General features: G+C 38.2%; 1 protein-coding gene across 21 annotated transcripts in view; it reads left to right on the forward strand.

Moving 5' to 3' along the window:
* SUGCT (succinyl-CoA:glutarate-CoA transferase) overlaps positions 1-18752 on the forward strand; it is a 784651-nt gene that overhangs the window by 751595 nt on the left and 14304 nt on the right. The window contains exon 14 of one of the 21 annotated variants that reach the window (XM_086396001.1): positions 9994-10040. The exons of 19 other annotated variants lie outside the window; for them this stretch is intronic. In XM_086396001.1, the coding sequence (XP_086252127.1) occupies positions 9994-10001 (8 nt within the window). In that variant the 3' untranslated portion in view covers positions 10002-10040. Of the gene's footprint in view, positions 1-9993; positions 10041-13097; positions 14363-18752 lie in introns of those variants that run through there. One more of the 21 variants, XM_086396000.1, reaches the window with a different exon arrangement.

An 18752-nucleotide genomic window follows, 5' to 3' on the forward strand; every position in this document is an offset into this window, starting at 1 on the left:
CATTATGCTCTTTTGAAATTGAAGTTGTGGACACAAACCATTTTCACATTGAAGAGATGTTAAAAATAACAGTGTCCTGCAATGTTTCTCTAGAACCTTGCCTTTCAAGAGCTTGGTACAGGCTCCATCATTACTGTACAGTCACCGACTTTGAGATCAGCTGCTACAAGTTTTCCCCTATTTGTTTCTAGATCGAATGAGTCCATAAGAGGGTTGATTCTAAAACGTCCCAGCTGGACACTGGTGAAGGTAGAATTTAAAATACTAAATTCTCTGCCAAAGCCAATTCAGATAGTTTTCTCCAAGAGATGAGTTTGTGGAGAACTGTGGCAAATATTGAACTCCTTAGAATTCAGTTAAGCAGGACCTCACCTTTATTAATGTTTGAAAATCAGTAGAAATTGATAGAAATTATTCTCGAAATTTTTGGAACATAAAATGCCCACCATGAAGTGCCAAGACTCTGAGTGCATCCTTTGTTACCCAGGGTTGATCAGGTGTCTTTTGGGCTGTAAAAGCCTCCCTATTCATCTTACATTAAGCTTCACTTGTGGCTCAGCTGGTAAGGAATCTGCCTGCAACACGGGAGACTTGGGTTCGATTCCTGGGTTGGGAAAATTGCCTGGAGAAGGGAAAGGCTACCCACTCCAGTATTCTGGCTTGGGGGTGGGTGATGGTGACAGTTTTCCAAGGATGTATCTATCATTGGTACCTGTTGTCAACATTTTTATCAGTCATGCCAGGAAAGATGTAGGAGGCCATACATTTGCATCTGTTACAAAACCAATGACATTAATTGATTAGCTACCTTAAGTATTAAAAGCATGCATGTGGTCCACTTCATGGGGATGTTATTAGAATTAGAATACCAAAAAGTTTCAGTTAGCTAAAGCAGTGGCCATATTAACCCTATTGCAGGGTTTTCTTTGACTAAAAACTCATTGCAAATAAACTGATGATGTGTGTGTGTGTGAAAGTCACTCAGTCTTGCCTGACTCTTTGCGAACTCATGGACTATACAGTCCATGGAATTCTCCAGGCCAGAATACTGGTTCAGTTCAGTTCAGCCACTCAGTTGTGTCAAACTCTTTGTGACCCCATGAATCGCAGCACGCTAGGCATCCCTGTACATCACCAACTCCCGGAGTTCACTCAGACTCACGTCCATCAAGTCAGTGATGCTATCCAGCCATCTCATCCTCTGTAGTCCCTTTCTCCTCCTGCCCCCAATCCCTCCCAGCATCAAAGTCTTTTCCAATGAGTCAACTTTTCTCATGAGGTGGCCAAAGTACTGGAGTTTCAGCTTTAGCATCATTTCTTCCAAAGAAATCCCAGGGCTGATCTCCTTCAGAATGGACTGGTTGGATCTCCTTGAAGTCCAAGGGACTCTCAAGAGTCTTCTCCAACACCACAGTTCAAAAGCATCAATTCTTCAGCACTCAGCTTTCTTCACAGTCCAACTCTCACATCCATACATGACCACAGGAAAAACCATAGCCTTGACTAGACGGACCTTCATTGGCAAAGTAATGTCTCTGCTTTTGAATATGCTATCTAGGTTGTCATAACTTTCCTTCCAAGGAGTAAGCGTCTTTTAATTTCACGGCTGCAATCATCATATGCAGTGATTTTGGAGCCCCCAAAAATGGTCTGACACTGTTTCCACTGTTTCCCCATCTATTTCCCATGAAGTGATGGGACCGGATGCCATGATCTTTGTTTTCTGAATGTTCAGCTTTAAGCCAACTTTTTCACTCTCCACTTTCACTTTCATCAAGAGGCTTTTGAGTTCCTCTTCACTTTCTGCCATAAGGGTGGTGTCATCTGCGTATCTGAGGTTATTGTTATTTCTCCCGGCAATCTTGATTCCAGCTTGTGCTTCATCCAGCCCAGCGTTTCTCATGATGTACTCTGCGTAGAAGTTAAATAAGCAGAGTGACAATATACAGCCTTGACATACTCCTTTTCCTATTTGGAACCAGTCTGTTGTTCCATGTCCAGTTCTAACTGTTGCTTCCTGACCTGAAAACAGATTTCTCAAGAGGCAGGTCAGGTGGTCTGGTATTCTCATCTCTTCCAGAATTTTCCACAGTTGATTGTGATCCACACAGTCAAATGCTTTGGCATAGTCAATAAAGCAGAAATGGATGTTTTTCTGGAACTCTTGCTTTTTCCATGATCCAGCGGATGTTGGCAATTTGATCTCTGGTTCCTCTGCCTTTTCTAAAACCAGCTTGAACATCAGGAAGTTCACGGTTCACGTATTGCTGAAGCCTGGTCTGGAGAATTTTGAGCATTACTTTACTAGCATGTGAGAAGAGTGCAATTGTGTGGTAGTTTGAGCATTCTTTGGCATTGCCTTTCTTTGAGATTGGAATGAAAATTGATCTTTTCCAGTCCTGTGGCCACTGCTGAGTTTTCCAAATTTGCCGGCATATTGAGTGCAGCGCTTTCACAGCATCATCTTTCAGGATTTGAAATAGCTCAACTGGAATGCCATCACCTCTACTAGCTTTGTTTGTAGTGATGCTTTCTAAGGCCCACTTGACTTCACATTCCAGGATGTGTGGCTGTAGGTCAGTGATCACACCATTGTGATTATCTGGATCATGAAGATCTTTTTTGTACAGTTCTGTGTATTCTTGCCACCTCTTCTTAATATCTTCTGCTTCTGTTAGGTCCATACCATTTCTGTCCTTTATCGAGCCCACCTTTGCATGAAATGTTCCCTTGGTTTCTCTAATTTTCTTGAAGAGATCTCTAGTCTTTCCCATTCTGTTGTTTTCCTCTGTTTCTTTGCATTGATTGCTGGTAGCCAATCCCTTCTCCAGGCGATCTTCCCAACCCAGGGATTGAACCCACGTCTTCTGCATTGCAGGCAGATGCTTTACCAGCTGAGCCATCAGGGAAGCCCAAACTGATTGATGGTAAAAGGTGCCATATGATTTTCATCTGTAAAAATAAAGGTATAGTATCTAGAATAAGGAAAAAGACAGGTCTTTTATATTCTGAGCATCTAAAACATGTATTTGATTTTGATATAAAGTATCTGATTCGTGGTGATGGTTTAGTTGCTAGGTTGTATCTGAATCTTGGGATCCCCATGGACTGTAGCCCGCCAGGTTTCTTTGTCCATGGATTTTCCCAGGCAAGAATACTGGAGAAGGTTGCCACTTCCTTCTCCAGGTGATCTTCCCAACCCAGAGCTGGAACCCCAGTCTTCTGCATTGCAGGCAGATTCTTTACCAACTGAGCCACCAGAAGATTCAGCCGAATGAATTCAGGTTGGAATCCGGCAGTGAAGAGCCAGGATGATGAAAGATTTAAAGCCCTAGAATAATTTTAAAGGATACGAATGTTTCTTTTAATTTAAAGAAGAAAGAATAAAATAATAATTATTTACTATAGAAAAACATGTTGGAATATAAACTGAACAACCAGAAAGATTTAAGTATATGACAGGTGTTTTGACATGGTATTGTATTAGGGTCCTTTCTAATCTTTCTCTTCTAGGAAGTTATGTATATGCTTTTGGGGGTGTAATTTTATAAAATGGTGTCTTTTTTAAAAATTGGAACTTTGTAGTATTTTCTTTAATAGTCTAAATTGTGACTGCCTGGTAATTTATTGAGAAGATGAAAATGTTTAGTGTACTGCCCAGTGTGTTAGCCACCAGCCACATGTAACCACTGAGCCCTAGAAATTTGCCATTCCAATAGGCAACTGGAGTTTAATTTTATTTTATTTTAAATTTAATTTAAATACCCACATGGAGCTGCTGGTTATGATTCTGGGCAGTATTTGTTAAAATATTGTCCTTTTCTTCCATTTCTCCTTGCTAACAGCTTTAGGATTTGGTCCTTTGTCTCTTCCAGATTCACTGAGAAATTTAAAAGCAAATGTGTAATATAATTAATATCTAATTTTCAGACTACTAAATGTGGAATATTATTTTGTAGATTACTTCTGGATATTTCCTAAGTTCCTCAAGTTTCGTTTTATCTTCTGCTTCAAAACACATTCCCCCATTTCTTGCATGTTGAAATATTGATTGTAGAAATTAAGTTCTTTTAGTACTTTCCTTCTGACAGCACCCACATTCTCCTGCCAGAGCTCTAGAAACAGTGTTTCCAAAAAAGGACCTGCATTAATTGCCCCCAACCGGGAGTGAACAGATTTGTATGACATGGTAGGCAGTCCCCCAAGGCTTGCCAATGACTTGGCGGAAGAGCATATTTGATAGTTGTATTGTATATTCTCATTTGGTTTCAAAATTTTCAAAAAGATAAACATCTTTTTGGGTTCAAAGCAAAGTTTATTCTTGGTTTGATGTAAATCTTCATTAATCTATTATTAGCCTTCTAGTCCAGAAAAATTATTTCTCTATGCCCCAATTTCATGATTCATCCAGTTAAGTTAGAGAAATGTTAAATATCTTTTATTGGGAAAAAAAATCACTTGTATTTTCCTTTTCTTCAGATGAGATGTTATTAGGAAATGATTAGTTAAAAAAAATGAAAATCACTAATCAAATGTAAGTTATTGCTTTTTTTTGGCTTCCCTTTTATTTTTATTTTATTTATTTATTTATTTTGGTCATGTCAAATCTTAGTTGTGGCACATGGGGTCTTTTGCTGCAGTGTACAGACTCTTTTTTTGGTCATGACACTCGGGCTTAGTTGCTCTGTGGGATGTAGGATTTTCATTTCCTAACCAGGAATCAAATCCGTGCATTGCACTGCAAGGAGGACTCCCTGGACCACCAGGGAGGTCTCTTTATAGCTTTTAAAAAAGTTTTTATTTTGAGATAATATTCTATTTATATGAAATTGCAAGAAATAATTTCTTCACCCAGTTTCCCTCAATAGTAACACCTTACATAACTATAGTGCAAAATCATAGACAGGAAACTAACACTGGTAGAATTCACTGATCTTATTCAGATTTCACTAGTTTACACGACTCGTTAGTGTGTGCATGTATTCAATTCTATGCAGATTTATCACACATGTAGATTCGTGCTAGCACAACCATGCCCCAAAGAACAGCTTCATCACCAGGATCCCTCATGCTACTCCTTACAGGTATTACTACTCTCCACCCTCTTCACTTCTATAATCCTTCTCAACCACTAATAGTTCTCCATCTATATAAGTTTGTCTTTTCAAGAATGTTCTATAAATGGAGGTATACAGTATGTAACTTTTGGATTTTCACTTTTTTTTTTTTTTTTTGCTCAGCATAAATTCCTTGAGATCCATCCAAGTTGATTTTATTGCTGAATAGTAATCCATGATATGAATGTGACAAAGTTTAACTCTTCACCTGTTGAAGGATATTTGGGTTGTTTCCAGCTTTTGCTATTGCAAATAAAGCTGTGTTGAACATTTGCAAACAGATTCCTGGGTGAACATCAATTGTAATTTTTCTGGGATAAACGTACAGGAGTATGATAGTACAATAGCTAGATCATATGGTAAAGTGTATATAGTTTTGAAAGAAACTGTCATACTTTTTTCCAGAGTGATTGTAACACTTTACATTTCAGCCAGCAGTGTATGAATGATTCAATTTTTTTTGTTGTTGCATCATCACCAGGATTTGGTGCTATCACTGTTCTTTCTTTTAGTCATTGAGATGCAGTTTTAATTTACATCTCCATGATAGCTGGTTATATTGAACATCTTTGCATGTGCTTATTAGCCACCTGTGTGTTTTGTTCTGTGAAATGTCTGTTTCAGTTTTGCTCATTTTCTGATTGAATTGTTTGATATTTCTTGTTTTTGACTTTGTCAATATTTGAGTCTTGACTATGTTCTTCAAGTCCATCATTTGTCTCTTCATCCTCTTAACATAGTCTTTTACAGAAAAAAAAATGATGAGGTCCAATTTATTTGTTTTTCCTTTTATGGATTTTGCTTTTGATGTCAAGTTGAAGAACTATTCACCTAGTCTTAGCTTCAAGCAATTTTTTTACAAGTGTTTATTTTGAGCTTTGTAGTTATTTACATTATTTACATTTATTTCTGTGATGTGTCTTAATTTTTTTATAGAGTGTGGGACTTAGGTTGAGGTTAGGCTGCCTAAAATGGCCAGTTACTCTAGAATTATTTGTTGAAAAGGTTTTCTTTTTCCTATTTAATTGATTTTTCACCCTTTTCAAACATCGATTGGTCATATTTATATGGATCTATTTCTGGATTCTCTTTTTCCATTGACTTGTGTTTCTATCTGTCCACTAACACCACACTGTCTTCATTATTACAGCTATTTGTAGTACTTAAGAATAGATAGGTTCTTCTCACTTCATTCTTTTTCATAATTATTTTAGCTATTCTAGATATTTTACTTTTCCTTATAAAAGTTGACTGTGTTTATAAAAAAGATGTCTTTCTTGGATTTTGATAGCAATTGCGTAAGACATGTATCAGTTTAAGGAGAGTTGACACATCTTTACTGTTGATTTAAAAAAATGCACAACATAAGAATTGCAAGTTAAGTTTTATCTGGGGCAAAATGAAGACTGCAGCCTGGGAGACAGCTCCTCAAATAGTTCTGAGAAAATGCTCCAAAGAGGCAGAGGAGAAGATCAGTAAGTACATGATTTTGGTAAGGAGTATTTGCATGCTATATATTTTTACAAATTTTTACTTTCAACTTCTGCTATTAAATTTGAAATGAGTTTCTAATAGTCAACTACTTTTAATGCTTTCTGCCAATCTCTGTCTTTTAATTGGCAAGTTCAGATCATCTACATTTCAGTAATTGGGAAGTGATATCGCTTAAGAATTTTTCCTGTTTTTGCTGTTTGTCTTCTCTTGCCTTTCTGTGAGTTATTGAAACATTTTCAGAATTCCACTTTCATTGATTTAGAGTGTATATTTTTTTTTAGAATTTTTAAACTGGTTGCTTTGGTTATTATGTTATGTATATATATGTGTGTGTGTGTGTGTGTGTGTGTGTGTGTATACACATGCATAACTTATGACAGTCTACTGGTATTGACATTTGTCCAGTTCAAGTGAAATATAGAGACCTTAACTCCACTTAGGTTCTTTTACTGATCCATGCGTATAATTTTCCCTACATACCTTGAGCACCACATCAGATGCTTAGGTGTTATAATTTTGCTTCAATCATCAAATACAATTTTTAGAACTCATGACAAGTATGATAGTCCATTACAGATCTTCCTTGACTTATGACAGGGTTACTTCTCAATAAACTCATCATAAACTGAAAATATCATAACTTGAAAATATGTTTAATACACTTAACCTACCTTAAACACACCCAGAACACTTAAATTAGCCTATAGTTGGGCAGAGTCATTTATCATAATACTTACTTTATACTGAAGGTTGAATATTTCATATAATTTATGAAATACTGTACTGAAAGTGAAAAACAGAATGGTTGTATGGCTACAGAATGATTGTATGTATCTTGATTGCTCACCTTCACGATTGTGTGATTGACTGGGAGCTGTGACTTGCTGCCACTACCCAGCGTCACAAATGAGTGTTGTATCATGTATTTCTAGCCATGAAAAAGATCAAAATTCACAGTACAGTTTAACTTAATATGTTTCACTTTAACACCATTGTAAAGTTGAAAAATCATAAGTTACTCCATAATAAGTTGGTGACTATGAATTTATCCCTATTTTTACTCATTCTGATAGTTTTCCTTTTTGAAGCTTGAAATCCTCTTTCATTATTATTTCCTTTCTGTTAAAGTAATTTCCTTTAATCATTTTTAAAGAATAGGTTTGTTATTAACATTTTTTTTAAGCTTTCCTTCATTTGAGAGTGTCTTGATTTTCCCTTCATTTCTTTTTTTTTTTTTTCTTTTTCTTTTTTTTTTTTTAATTTTATTTTTAAAAAAAAAATCACATGCTCCCCATCCTGAACCCTCCTCCCTCCCAACCTCCCCATACCATCCCCCTGGGCCTTCCCAGCGCACCAGCCCCAAGCATCCAGCATCGTGCACTGAACCTGGACTGGCATCTCGTTTCATACATGACATTTCACATGTTTCAATGACATTCTCCCAAATCTTCCCACCCTCTCCCACAGAGTCCATAAGACTGTTCTATACATCAGTGTCTCTTTTGCTGTCTCGTACACAGGGTTATCGTTACCATCTTTCTAAATTCCATATACATGCGTTAGTATACTGTATTTATGTTTTTCCGTCTGGCTTACTTCACTCTGTATAATAGTCTCCAGTTTCATCCACCTCATTAGAACTGATTCAAATGTATTCTTTTTAATGGCTGAGTAATACTCCATTGTGTATATGTACCACAGCTTTCTTATCCATTCATCTGCTGATGGACATCTAGGTTGCTTCCATGTCCTGGCTATTATAAACAGTGCTGCGATGAACATTGGGGTACACGTGTCTCTTTCCCTTCTGGTTTCCTCAGTGTGTATGCCCAGCAGTGGGATTGCTGGATCATAAGGCAGTTCTATTTCCAGTTTTTTAAGGAATCTCCACACTGTTCTCCATAGTGGCTGTACTAATTTGCATTCCCACCAACAGTGTAAGAGAGTTCCCTTTTCTCCACACCCTCTCCAGCATTTATTATTTGTAGACTTTTGGATCGCAGCCATTCTGACTGGTGTGAAATGGTACCTCATAGTGGTTTTGATTTGCATTTCTCTGATAAAGAGTGATGTTGAACATCTTTTCAAGTGTTTGTTAGCCATCTGTATGTCTTCTTTGGAGAAATGTCTATTTAGATCTTTGGCCCATTTTTTAATTGGGTCATTTATTTTTCTGGAGTTGAGCTGTAGGAGTTGCTTGTATATTTTTGAGATTAGTTGTTTGTCGGTTGCTTCATTTGCTATTATTTTCTCCCATTCTGAAGGCTGTCTTTTCACCTTGCTAATAGTTTCCTTTGATGTGCAGAAACTTTTAAGTTTAATTAGGTCCCATTTGTTTATTTTTGCTTTTATTTCCAATATTCTGGGAGGTGGGTCATAGAGGATCCTGCTGTGATGTATGTCAGAGAGTGTTTTGCCTATGTTCTCCTCTAGGAGTTTTATAGTTTCTGGTCTTATGTTGAGATCTTTAATCCATTTTGAGTTTATTTTTGTATATGGTGTTAGAAAGTGTTCTAGTTTCATTCTTTTACAAGTGGTTAACCAGATTTCCCAGCACCACTTGTTAAAGAGATTGTCTTTAATCCACTGTATATTCTTGCCTCCTTTGTCAAAGATAAGGTGTCCATATGTGCGTGGATTTATCTCTGGGCTTTCTATTTTGTTCCATTGATCTATATTTCTGTCTTTGTGCCAGTACCATACTGTCTTGATAACTGTGGCTTTGTAGTAGAGCCTGAAGTCAGGTAGGTTGATTCCTCCAGTGAAATTACAAATAATTTCACAATTTGTATGGAAATACAAAAAACCTCGAATAGCCAAAGCGATCTTGAGAAAGAAAAATGGAACTGGAGGAATCCCTTCATTTCTAAAGGCTATTTTTTTTTTTTTTTTGGGCCAGATATAGAATCCCCAGTTGACAGTTCTTTTCTTTCAGTAATTTTTAAAAGCACCACTTTCTCCTGTCCTCCATGGTTTCTGATGATACATCCCCTGTCTTTCTAATTGTTTTCCCCTTGTAGGTAATCTGCTTTTTTTTTTTTTTTTTTTTCTGATTGCTTTCAAGATTTTTCCTTTGCCTTTTGTTTTCAGAAGTTTAATTATGATTTGTCTTGGCATGAGTTTCTATGAGTTTGTCCTATTTGGAGTTTGTTCAAATTCTTACAGCTATAAATTTGTATCTTTCACCAAATTTGGAAAGTTTTGTCCATTATTTGTTCAAATACTTTTTCAAAAAGTTCCACACTTTCCCTCTCTTCTGAGACTTCAGTGATAGAAATGTTAACTCTTTTATTATTGTCTTTATTGTCTCTTCATTTTTTTTTTGTCAAATACATTCTCTGTCTGTTGTTAGATTGATAAATTCTATTGATCTGGTTTCCAGTTCACTGACTCCGTCCTCTGAACTCCACTCTGCTGTTGAGCCCATCAGTAAGTTTTTATTTTGATTATTATATCTTCCAGTTCTACAATCGGCATTGGGTTCTCTTCAAAGATTTCTACTTGTGCTGAGTTTTGTATTTTTCATTTGTTTTAAGAGAATCCATGACTATTCATAAAGCACTTTTATGATGTCTATTTTATGATCCTTGTCTGATAATTTCAACAGCTAGTTTATCTTGTCATTAGCAGCTGGTGGTTACCTTCTTTCATTCAAGTTATGATTTCACTGGTTGTCATTATAATGCAAGGTTTTTTATTGTATCCAGGACATTTTGAACATTATATCATGAGATTTTTGCTTCCTATTCAATCTTCTCTTTCTTAAGCAGGCTATCCTTCTGTTGAGGTGTAGCATGAAGGCCAAGTTAGTGTGTATGGTCAGGCTCCCACTGGGTTCTCTGACCCCACTCAGCTTACTTCCAGATTTCCATGACACTATCCTGGCAGAGAAATTAGATTGTCATCTGTCCCACTGAGTGAGGAATAATAGATCTGTTCACCCTTGATCTTGGAGACATTACACAGCTGGAAAATCAGAGAGCCACTGCCTGCTTCTGTGGCATTGGGGTGAAGGTGGTAGGAGAGATCAGTTCTCAGCCTGGCCCCAAGCATGGCGGTACCACAAGACAGGGTAACAGAAGGGTCTCTGTCATTGCTGTTGGCCAGAATACTTCTGATATTGACAACAATATTTAGGTTTTATTAGGCCACACTTTCAGAGAAGGCAATGGCAAACCACTCCAGTACTCCTGCCTGGATAATCCCATGGACGGAGGAGCCTGGTAGGCTGCAGTCCATGGGGTTGCTAAGAGTCAGGCATGACTGAGCGACTTCACTTTCACTTTTCACTTTCATGCATTGGAGAAGGAAATGGCAACACACTCCAGTATTCTTGCTTGGAGAATCCCAGGGACAGAGGAGCCTAGTGGGCTGCTGTCTATGGGGTTGCGCAGAGTCGGACACGACTGAAGCAACTTAGCAGGAACAGCAGCAGCAGGCCACCCTTTTCCTAGTCTTTTGGCTAGGAGGAATAGACTTTTTCTTGGCTTTTCTTTTGTCTGTGTTTGTTAGTGGTTTGGGACTGATGGCATCTGTAGTGTCCTGTCCAGAATGCATAGGAGGCTATAAGGGAAACCAGAAGAATCTCCTTGGTGTTGTTCTTCAAGTCTCAAGGTCTTGGCAGTCATCTGCTTGTTTCCACTGATCAGAATTTCTCTGTACTTTTTGTTGCCTTATGTCCAGAGATTTTAGTTGCCAGAGGAAAGACTTGGGAGGAAAGTGATAGAAATGGAAATCTAAGGTATTGTTTTTTATGTAATGAGTTTCTAAGATTTCACTGTCCATTTCCTTAAGGGTAAAATAAACAATCTCCCTTCAGAAAGTTTTTTTGTACTAGATTTCAGACTAGATCCTAAACATGAGTTTGAATCCCTGTTGGCCATCATGAAGCAGAAGCTCAATTCTCATTGCCCCTGCACCTCAGACCCTGCAATGTTAATTACAAGACAAATTAGAAGAACTAACACTTTGCAAGGGTTAATTATTGCCAGGTCTTGTGTTAAATGCTTGGCAAACATTTTCTCATTTAATTTTCCAAACTAACTTTTGAACTAGATACTATTATCATTCTCAATGTTATGGATGAGGGCACTGATGCTAAAAGTGGTTAAGTAATTTGCCCAAATCCAGGCAAGTAGCCAGGAAGTAGTAAGACTTTTCCAATTTAGTGATTCAAGTTTAATGCTTATTCAAATTTAGATAGCAAGCCCTATTTCCAAAGATTCTGATGTAGTAGGTATAAGGCCAGGCCCAGCAATATGCACTGTGACTTGTCAAGCTGGAAAATTGACATAGGAAGACCTTTATGTCAGGAGGCATCTGTCTTGTCTTTGACAAAATGGCTCTGACCAACAAGGATGGAGTAAACAAGCATACCTCTTCTTTCTAAAGAAAACAGGGATTTGGAGATGTTTCTTTCTCCTGGATTTTGCCCAAAAGGATGCCCAGAACTTTCTCAAACATGGTCTGTGGGGTTTGCTGCACGTTCACTGTCATACCACTGGGCTGGGCAATCAGACTCACTTTATTCATTTATTTTTAAAAAATTTGTTTATTTATTTGGCTGCATCAGATCTTAGTTGTGATGTGTGGGATCTAGTTCCCTGACCAGGAATCAAACCCAGGCCTCTTGCATTGGGCACATAGAGTCTTAAGCCATTTACCACCAGGGAAGTCTTAGGGTGGCCACTTCAATGTTTCCTGAATGTTCTGTTTCATAGAAAACAGAATTATGGTTATCTTTAAAATATGTATTATGTATTTGCATGTTTTCAACTCTGTAACATTCCTTACGTAGAGTGTCAACCACTCGATCCTTTTCTAGTGAAGAAAAGGAGTCTCTCCTTACATAAACAGTTTTATACCTCTTAGTGTAATTTTAAAGTATAAAAATGTTCAGAGAAATTTTAATCCAGGAAGGACTCTTATACTTATTATTCCTTAGACTTTTTCTTTCATGGGAGTCAAGGGTCATGTATAGGAACCTTTTCATTGGAGTATTTCTTACTTTTTTAAAGGATACAGAAGATAAATTATCTCTATATCCCCACTCAGCAAGGACTTTCTTACTCATAATAATCTACAACTCATTATCTGGGACCGGGTCTGGTTTTATGGACCTTGTGAACTTAGAGACTTAAGAACAGTAATGTTTTAAATCTGTTTCTCATTAATTGGGATCTATGGCCACTGAGATATTTAGATGATCATTTTGAGGTTTATCTTTGTGCTTTCTTAAAAAAATAAAATCCATGAATGAATTGTTGGCTTAATTATGATTACACAGGAAATGTTTTCAACTGCTCCTAAAAATAAAAACACTGACACACAGAAGAAGTTCTTTTTGTGGCGAAGAATCGATTTACTAATTATAATCCACTTGTGTGTATTATTAAGGTACTTTTACTATAGATTTACAAGACATCTCTGGCCTAGTTTAATTTATTTGTAAGAACTGATATGTTTCATATTTTTCATTTACTTAAGGTGGATTGTTACTCAGGCAAAATTAATGAAGTTCCAATGTGATAAGAACGTCTTCTCATTCAGCATCTACTGAGGATCAGTTTAGTTGAGTTCAGTTCAGTCGCTCAGTCGTGTCCGACTCTTTGCGACCCCATGAATCGCAGCACACCAGGCCTCCCTGTCCATCACCAACTCCCAGAGTTCGCTCAGACTCACTTCCATCGAATCAATGATGCCATCCAGCCATCTCATCCTCTGTCGTCCCCTTCTCCTCCTGCCCCCAATTCCTCCCAGCATCAGAGTCTTTTCCAATGAGAAACACTGGGCTGGAAGAAGCACAAGCTGGAATCAAGATTGCCGGGAGAAATATCAATAACCTCAGATATGCAGATGACACCACCCTTATGGCAGAAAGTGAAGAGGAACTCAAAAGCCTCTTAATGAAAGTGAAAGTGGAGAATGAAAAAGTTGGCTTAAAGCTCAACATTCAGAAGACGAAGATCATGGCATCCGGTCCCATCACTTCATGGGAAATAGATGGGAAAACAGTGGAAACAATATCAGACTTTATTTTTTTGGGCTCCAAAATCACTGCAGATGGTGACTACAGCCATGAAATTAAAAGACGCTTACTCCTTGGAAGGAAAGTTATGACCAACCTAGATAGCATATTCAAAAGCAGAGACATTACTTTGCCAACAAAGGTCCATCTAGTCAAGGCTATGGTTTTTCCTGTGGTCATGTATGGATGTGAGAGTTGGACTGTGAAGAAGGCTGAGCGCCGAAGAATTGATGCTTTTGAACTGTGGTGTTGGAGAAGACTCTTGAGAGTCCCTTGGACTTCAAGGAGATCCAACCAGTCCATTCTGAAGCAGATCAGCCCTGGGATTTCTTTGGAAGGAATGATGCTAAAGCTACTGAGGATATCCTAACATATTTCACAGACATTAGCCAATCCCACCCTTAGTGGAAGAAGAGAACCAAGTTTGTGTTCTTGGAAATTGCAAAGAGTTCCAGGAGGGGAAAGAATATTACTTGTGTATTTAATTAATATATAAAATAGTATGGGACTTGCCTGGTGGTCCAGTAGTTAAGAATCCACCTTGCAATGCAGGGGACATAGGTTCTATCCCTGGTCCAGGAAATAAAATCCCTCATGCCATGGAGCAACTAGAGAGCCTTCATGCCACCACTAGGGAGTCAGTGCATTGCAATGAAAGATCCTACATGCTGTAACTAAGGCCTGACACAGCCAAATAAATAAATAAATATTTAAAAAGGTAAAATAACTGTCTTCACATTTACAATGACACTATAAAAAGCCAAAACAACATTTCAGATATTCAGTAGTTATTCCTTTTTTCTATGTGTATTAAATACTTTTAAGTAATTCAGAAGATTCTAGGAAAACATAACCAGAGATTTCATTTCTGAGAGTCAGCATGACATTTTGTAAGTAGAAATCTAAAGAGCTAATAAGGAGAATGTGGGAAAGGGGAAACAATCAATAGGAAAGTCTTTGTACACCACAATAGAGCTGTGCTATTATTATGTGAAATTCGCAACACCCACTAGCAAAGAGAAACATGGAAAACAAAATTAAATTAATGTGCCTTTGTAAAAATTATAGTCTCATATAAATAACCAAGACTTGTTTTCCAAATAGAAAAGTAGTCATTAAAAATCCAAAAGACGTCCTTCCAAAGAGGAACAAGAAACAATTTTTTAACATCTGACCATGTTTTCTGAACTATTTTACACTGTTCATAGAGTCCCACATAATATTGTCATAATGAAAAATTAACTTCTAAACAAATTAAAGTAAGGTAAAATTTGGCATCATGGTACCAATATCCAGGTAGTAAAACCTTCCTTTGTGTGAACAACAAAATTACTTTTTATTGCTTTATTTATTTCTGAAAATAATAGAAATCCTTTCTCTTCCATCCTATTTTCATGTAACAAATATATTTTGAGCATTAAGGGGCTTCCCTGGTGGCTCAGTGGTAAAGAAACTGCCTGCTGATGAAGGAGATGTAGGTTTAGTCCCCGGATTGGGAAGATCCCCTGGAGAAGGAAATGGTAACCCACTCCAGGATTCTTGCCTAGGAAATCCCATGGACAGAGGAGCTTGGTGGGCTACAGTCCAAGGGGTTCATGGACCCCAACACAACTGAAGCAACTAAACAAGGAAGTGCAAACAAAACAGATATGATTCCTGCCCTCATTGAGCTTAAAAATACTCCTGAACACCTGTTTTCACGTGCTCTATGAGTCTCTGTACTAAAAACTGACACACAGCTCCTGGAATTTTTCATCTGCAGAACATTGCAGGTGTTTGTCCTCATGAGGAGCATAAGTGCAAGTTGGTTTCATAGTCAACAATACTGCTTCAACTTGCTTTTGGCTCCATTTGACAAGATTTATTTTTCTAGAGTGTTGAGGTCTGAGTGTATGAACACTTTGAGTTTCGTTCTTTTAGAAACTTGAGAACTGAGTTCAAAGCCTTGTTACACTATATCACTGATTTATACACACATTCATATTCAACAAATATTTGTTGAGGAAAACAGACGCAGCTCCCTGCCTCTGTGAAGCTTACATTCTAGCAGAGGGAGTGAAAGAATGGTAGACATATTTGATAAGTACAACGGAAGAAAGAGAAAGTTGAACAGAGTAAGAGGAACTGGAAGTGGCAAGGTCAGAATGGCAGGTTAAGATGTTAAAGGTGCTTAGGGTGGACTTCACTGAGAAAGACTTGAAGGATTTGAGGAAATGATCTCTGTAAATATCAGAAAGAAGAATGTTCCAGGCGGAAGGAAGAGCTGGCGTGAAGTCCCCTAAGGATGAGCCTGCCTGGGTAAGAAAACCAGTGCAGTGGAGCAGAGTAAATAAGGGGAGGAGGGCAGGAGGAGATGTCACAGGGGTAACCTCATAGTGCGAAGGTTAGTGGATTATTAGGAATCTAACAGCCCATTGTCAATAGTCAAAGAGGGGAAGTTTTGCAGAGTGTAGAGTTTTTCTTTCTTTCTTTTTTTTTATGTTTGTACACCAAAGTTCCCTTGAAATGGTACACAAGTAGACAAGTCCTAAAGTCTGATGTGTATCCAAAGTGCTTACAAGGAAATAGGTGATGCAGAAATGAAAAAGTCAATTGGATTCATTATTCCTTTTGAGATTAAAAAGCAGTATGAAAATATTTTTTTTTGCTATTAGGGAGCTGGAGGTGGCTATCCTTCAACAAAATTCTGAGCCATCAAAAATTACAAAGGTATAGCTTTGAAGAATTTTGAGCAGAGAAGTGGCCTGATCTGAATCATGTTTTTAAAGGGTGACTCCAGCTGCCTTGTTTGAGAATATATTGCAGGGAAGCTATGCAGGCAGGGAGAGCTGATAGGAGCCCTCACAGAAATCCAAGCAAGATGTGATGGTAGCCAAGGTTAAGCTGGTTGTAAAAAGTGTTGGATTCTGTATGTATTTTGAGGGTAGAACCAAAAGGATTTGTTGATGGGTTGGACATGGGATGTCAGTGGAAGAGGAGCATCAAGATGACTCCATTTGGATATCTATGGCAAAATATATTAATTTGCATGTCTCCTTCATTCTGTATTTCATGTTTCTAGTATTCTTGTTTTCTAATCTAAGAATATATTAGGTCTTTTTTTTGTTGTCTAATACTTCCTGCTGTATCGTATTCTTTTATACTTGCAACTTGAGTTGTTGTATTAGTCATTCAGTTGTGTCTGACTCTTTGCAACCCCATGGACTATATAGCCCATCAGGCTCCTCAGTCTATGGAATTCTCCAGGCAAGAATACTGGAATGGGTTGCCACTCCCTTCTCCAGGGGATCTTTCTGACCCAGGGATCGAACCCAGGTCTCCTGCTTTGCAGGCAGATTCTTTACCATCTAAGCCATATTAGGTTGTTGGTTGTTGTTTGGTTTTTTTTTTTTTTGTCTAATACTTCTAGTAGCTATTTATTGAACAATTAGTGTGGTAGGTGCAGTGTGGAGTTGAAGTTGAGCAAAATATTGATTCTGGTCTCAAAAAGGATCCCAAGAGGCAACACTATTAGACACGGAGATAAACTATAAAGGAGAAATAAATCAAATGTTATAGAGAGTCAGAGAATAGAGATGTTCCTTTGCACTGTGAAAAACAGAAGGAAAGCTCAGCATCAAGTTACCCTGAACAGAATTTTCAGAATAATGTGGGTTTCAGGGTCACCAAACCGATATGCATTCTAGGTGGGCACAAGGACCCACACAGCATCCAGTCCAGGGCAGAATGAGTGCAGGGTGCCTAGAGGGAACATCTAGGGGGAAAGATTGGACAAGTGGTCCTTCTATTTCAGAATGCTTTGGACCAAGGAGGTGGCAGAAAAGATCAAAAGTGTGGAGAGGTGTGAGGGATAGTTCAGAGACAAGATCGCTGGTGTAGCAATGTCTCAAAGGTAAGACTGAGGATTGGGATGTTGTTATTGGGTGGCTGTTGTTAGTCACTAAGTTGTGTCCCATTCTTTGTGACCTCATAGGCTGTAGCCCACCAGGCTCCTCTGTCCAGGGGACTTCTCAGGCAAGAACACATTCCCTTCTCCAGGGCATCTTCCCGACCCAGGGTATGAACCCATGTCTCCTGCATTGGCAGGCGGGATCTTTACCACTGAGCCACCTGAGAGGCTGGTGATACCAAAATGGAAATAGGGACACTGAGGGAAAGGACCTTCGCCTAAAATCTTCCCATCTGGACTACAGAGGGAAAGTGAATCAGAAAAGCTCAGATCAAGTCTTGCAATGAATCCTGAGCAACCTGTTTTCTCAGCAGCAGATTTGAGGACGTAATTTTCTTGATCCACTATTTGCTTGGACTGTGATTGTGATTTGTGTGCTCTCAGAGACTTGGATAAGACAAGAATATTGTTGATATGACTGATTCCTTTAAGATAAAAGGTTAAAAAGCGCAAGCAATTTTTATTAAATTACAAGACTTTCCAAGGTTTACAGAAGAACTTTTCAAAGCTCATTTGAGGGAAGAGCCACAAATAACCACCTGCTTGAGCTCTGTTCAGTTCCTCCTCTCAAAATTGAACCGAAATGCAATCTGGCTGCTCTGCCTGGAAACTTCTTCCGGTATTTTCCTTAATGGAGCGCAGAAGCAGGGGAGGTGAGGAGAAGGTCACCACTTTGAAGGTCTATGAAGCTTAAAATGTTCTGGCTACAGACTTCAGCTGAACCAATTTTGTTTTCCATGGTGAAGTCGAACCAAACAAAATCTTGGGCATGTGCCCAAAAAGCTTGTATTGAATATTAGAATTTTAGAAGGCGAGAGAAGCTGGAGGATTGATTATTTTGGCAAAGAGCACATTGTCAGCAAGGTGTTTCTTCACCCTTCCTAGCGTTTTCAGAAGTGTTGAAAATAATTAGAAGCAAACACAAATGTTGGAAAAAATCATTCCGGGGGGAGTTTCTTCAAGCCTGATGTTTTTCTGAGACCTTAGCTTAAAGTTTGGGTAGCTCACTTTGAGGGGAGATGGCGTGTTTGCTAATGAATATGAATAGCATTTCCTTATGGGCCATATATTTTTTCCAGCAGGAAATGGATAATCTACTATGACATTTCAGTGGGTTGGAACAAGACAGATAAATCAAATACAAGTTACCCTGTTTCTTTTTCAA

The sequence above is a fragment of the Bos grunniens genome, chromosome 4 (assembly GCF_055505025.1).
Source record: "Bos grunniens cultivar Pamir isolate PY7600 chromosome 4, Bosgru_T2T1.0, whole genome shotgun sequence".
Lineage (NCBI taxonomy): Eukaryota > Metazoa > Chordata > Mammalia > Artiodactyla > Bovidae > Bos > Bos grunniens.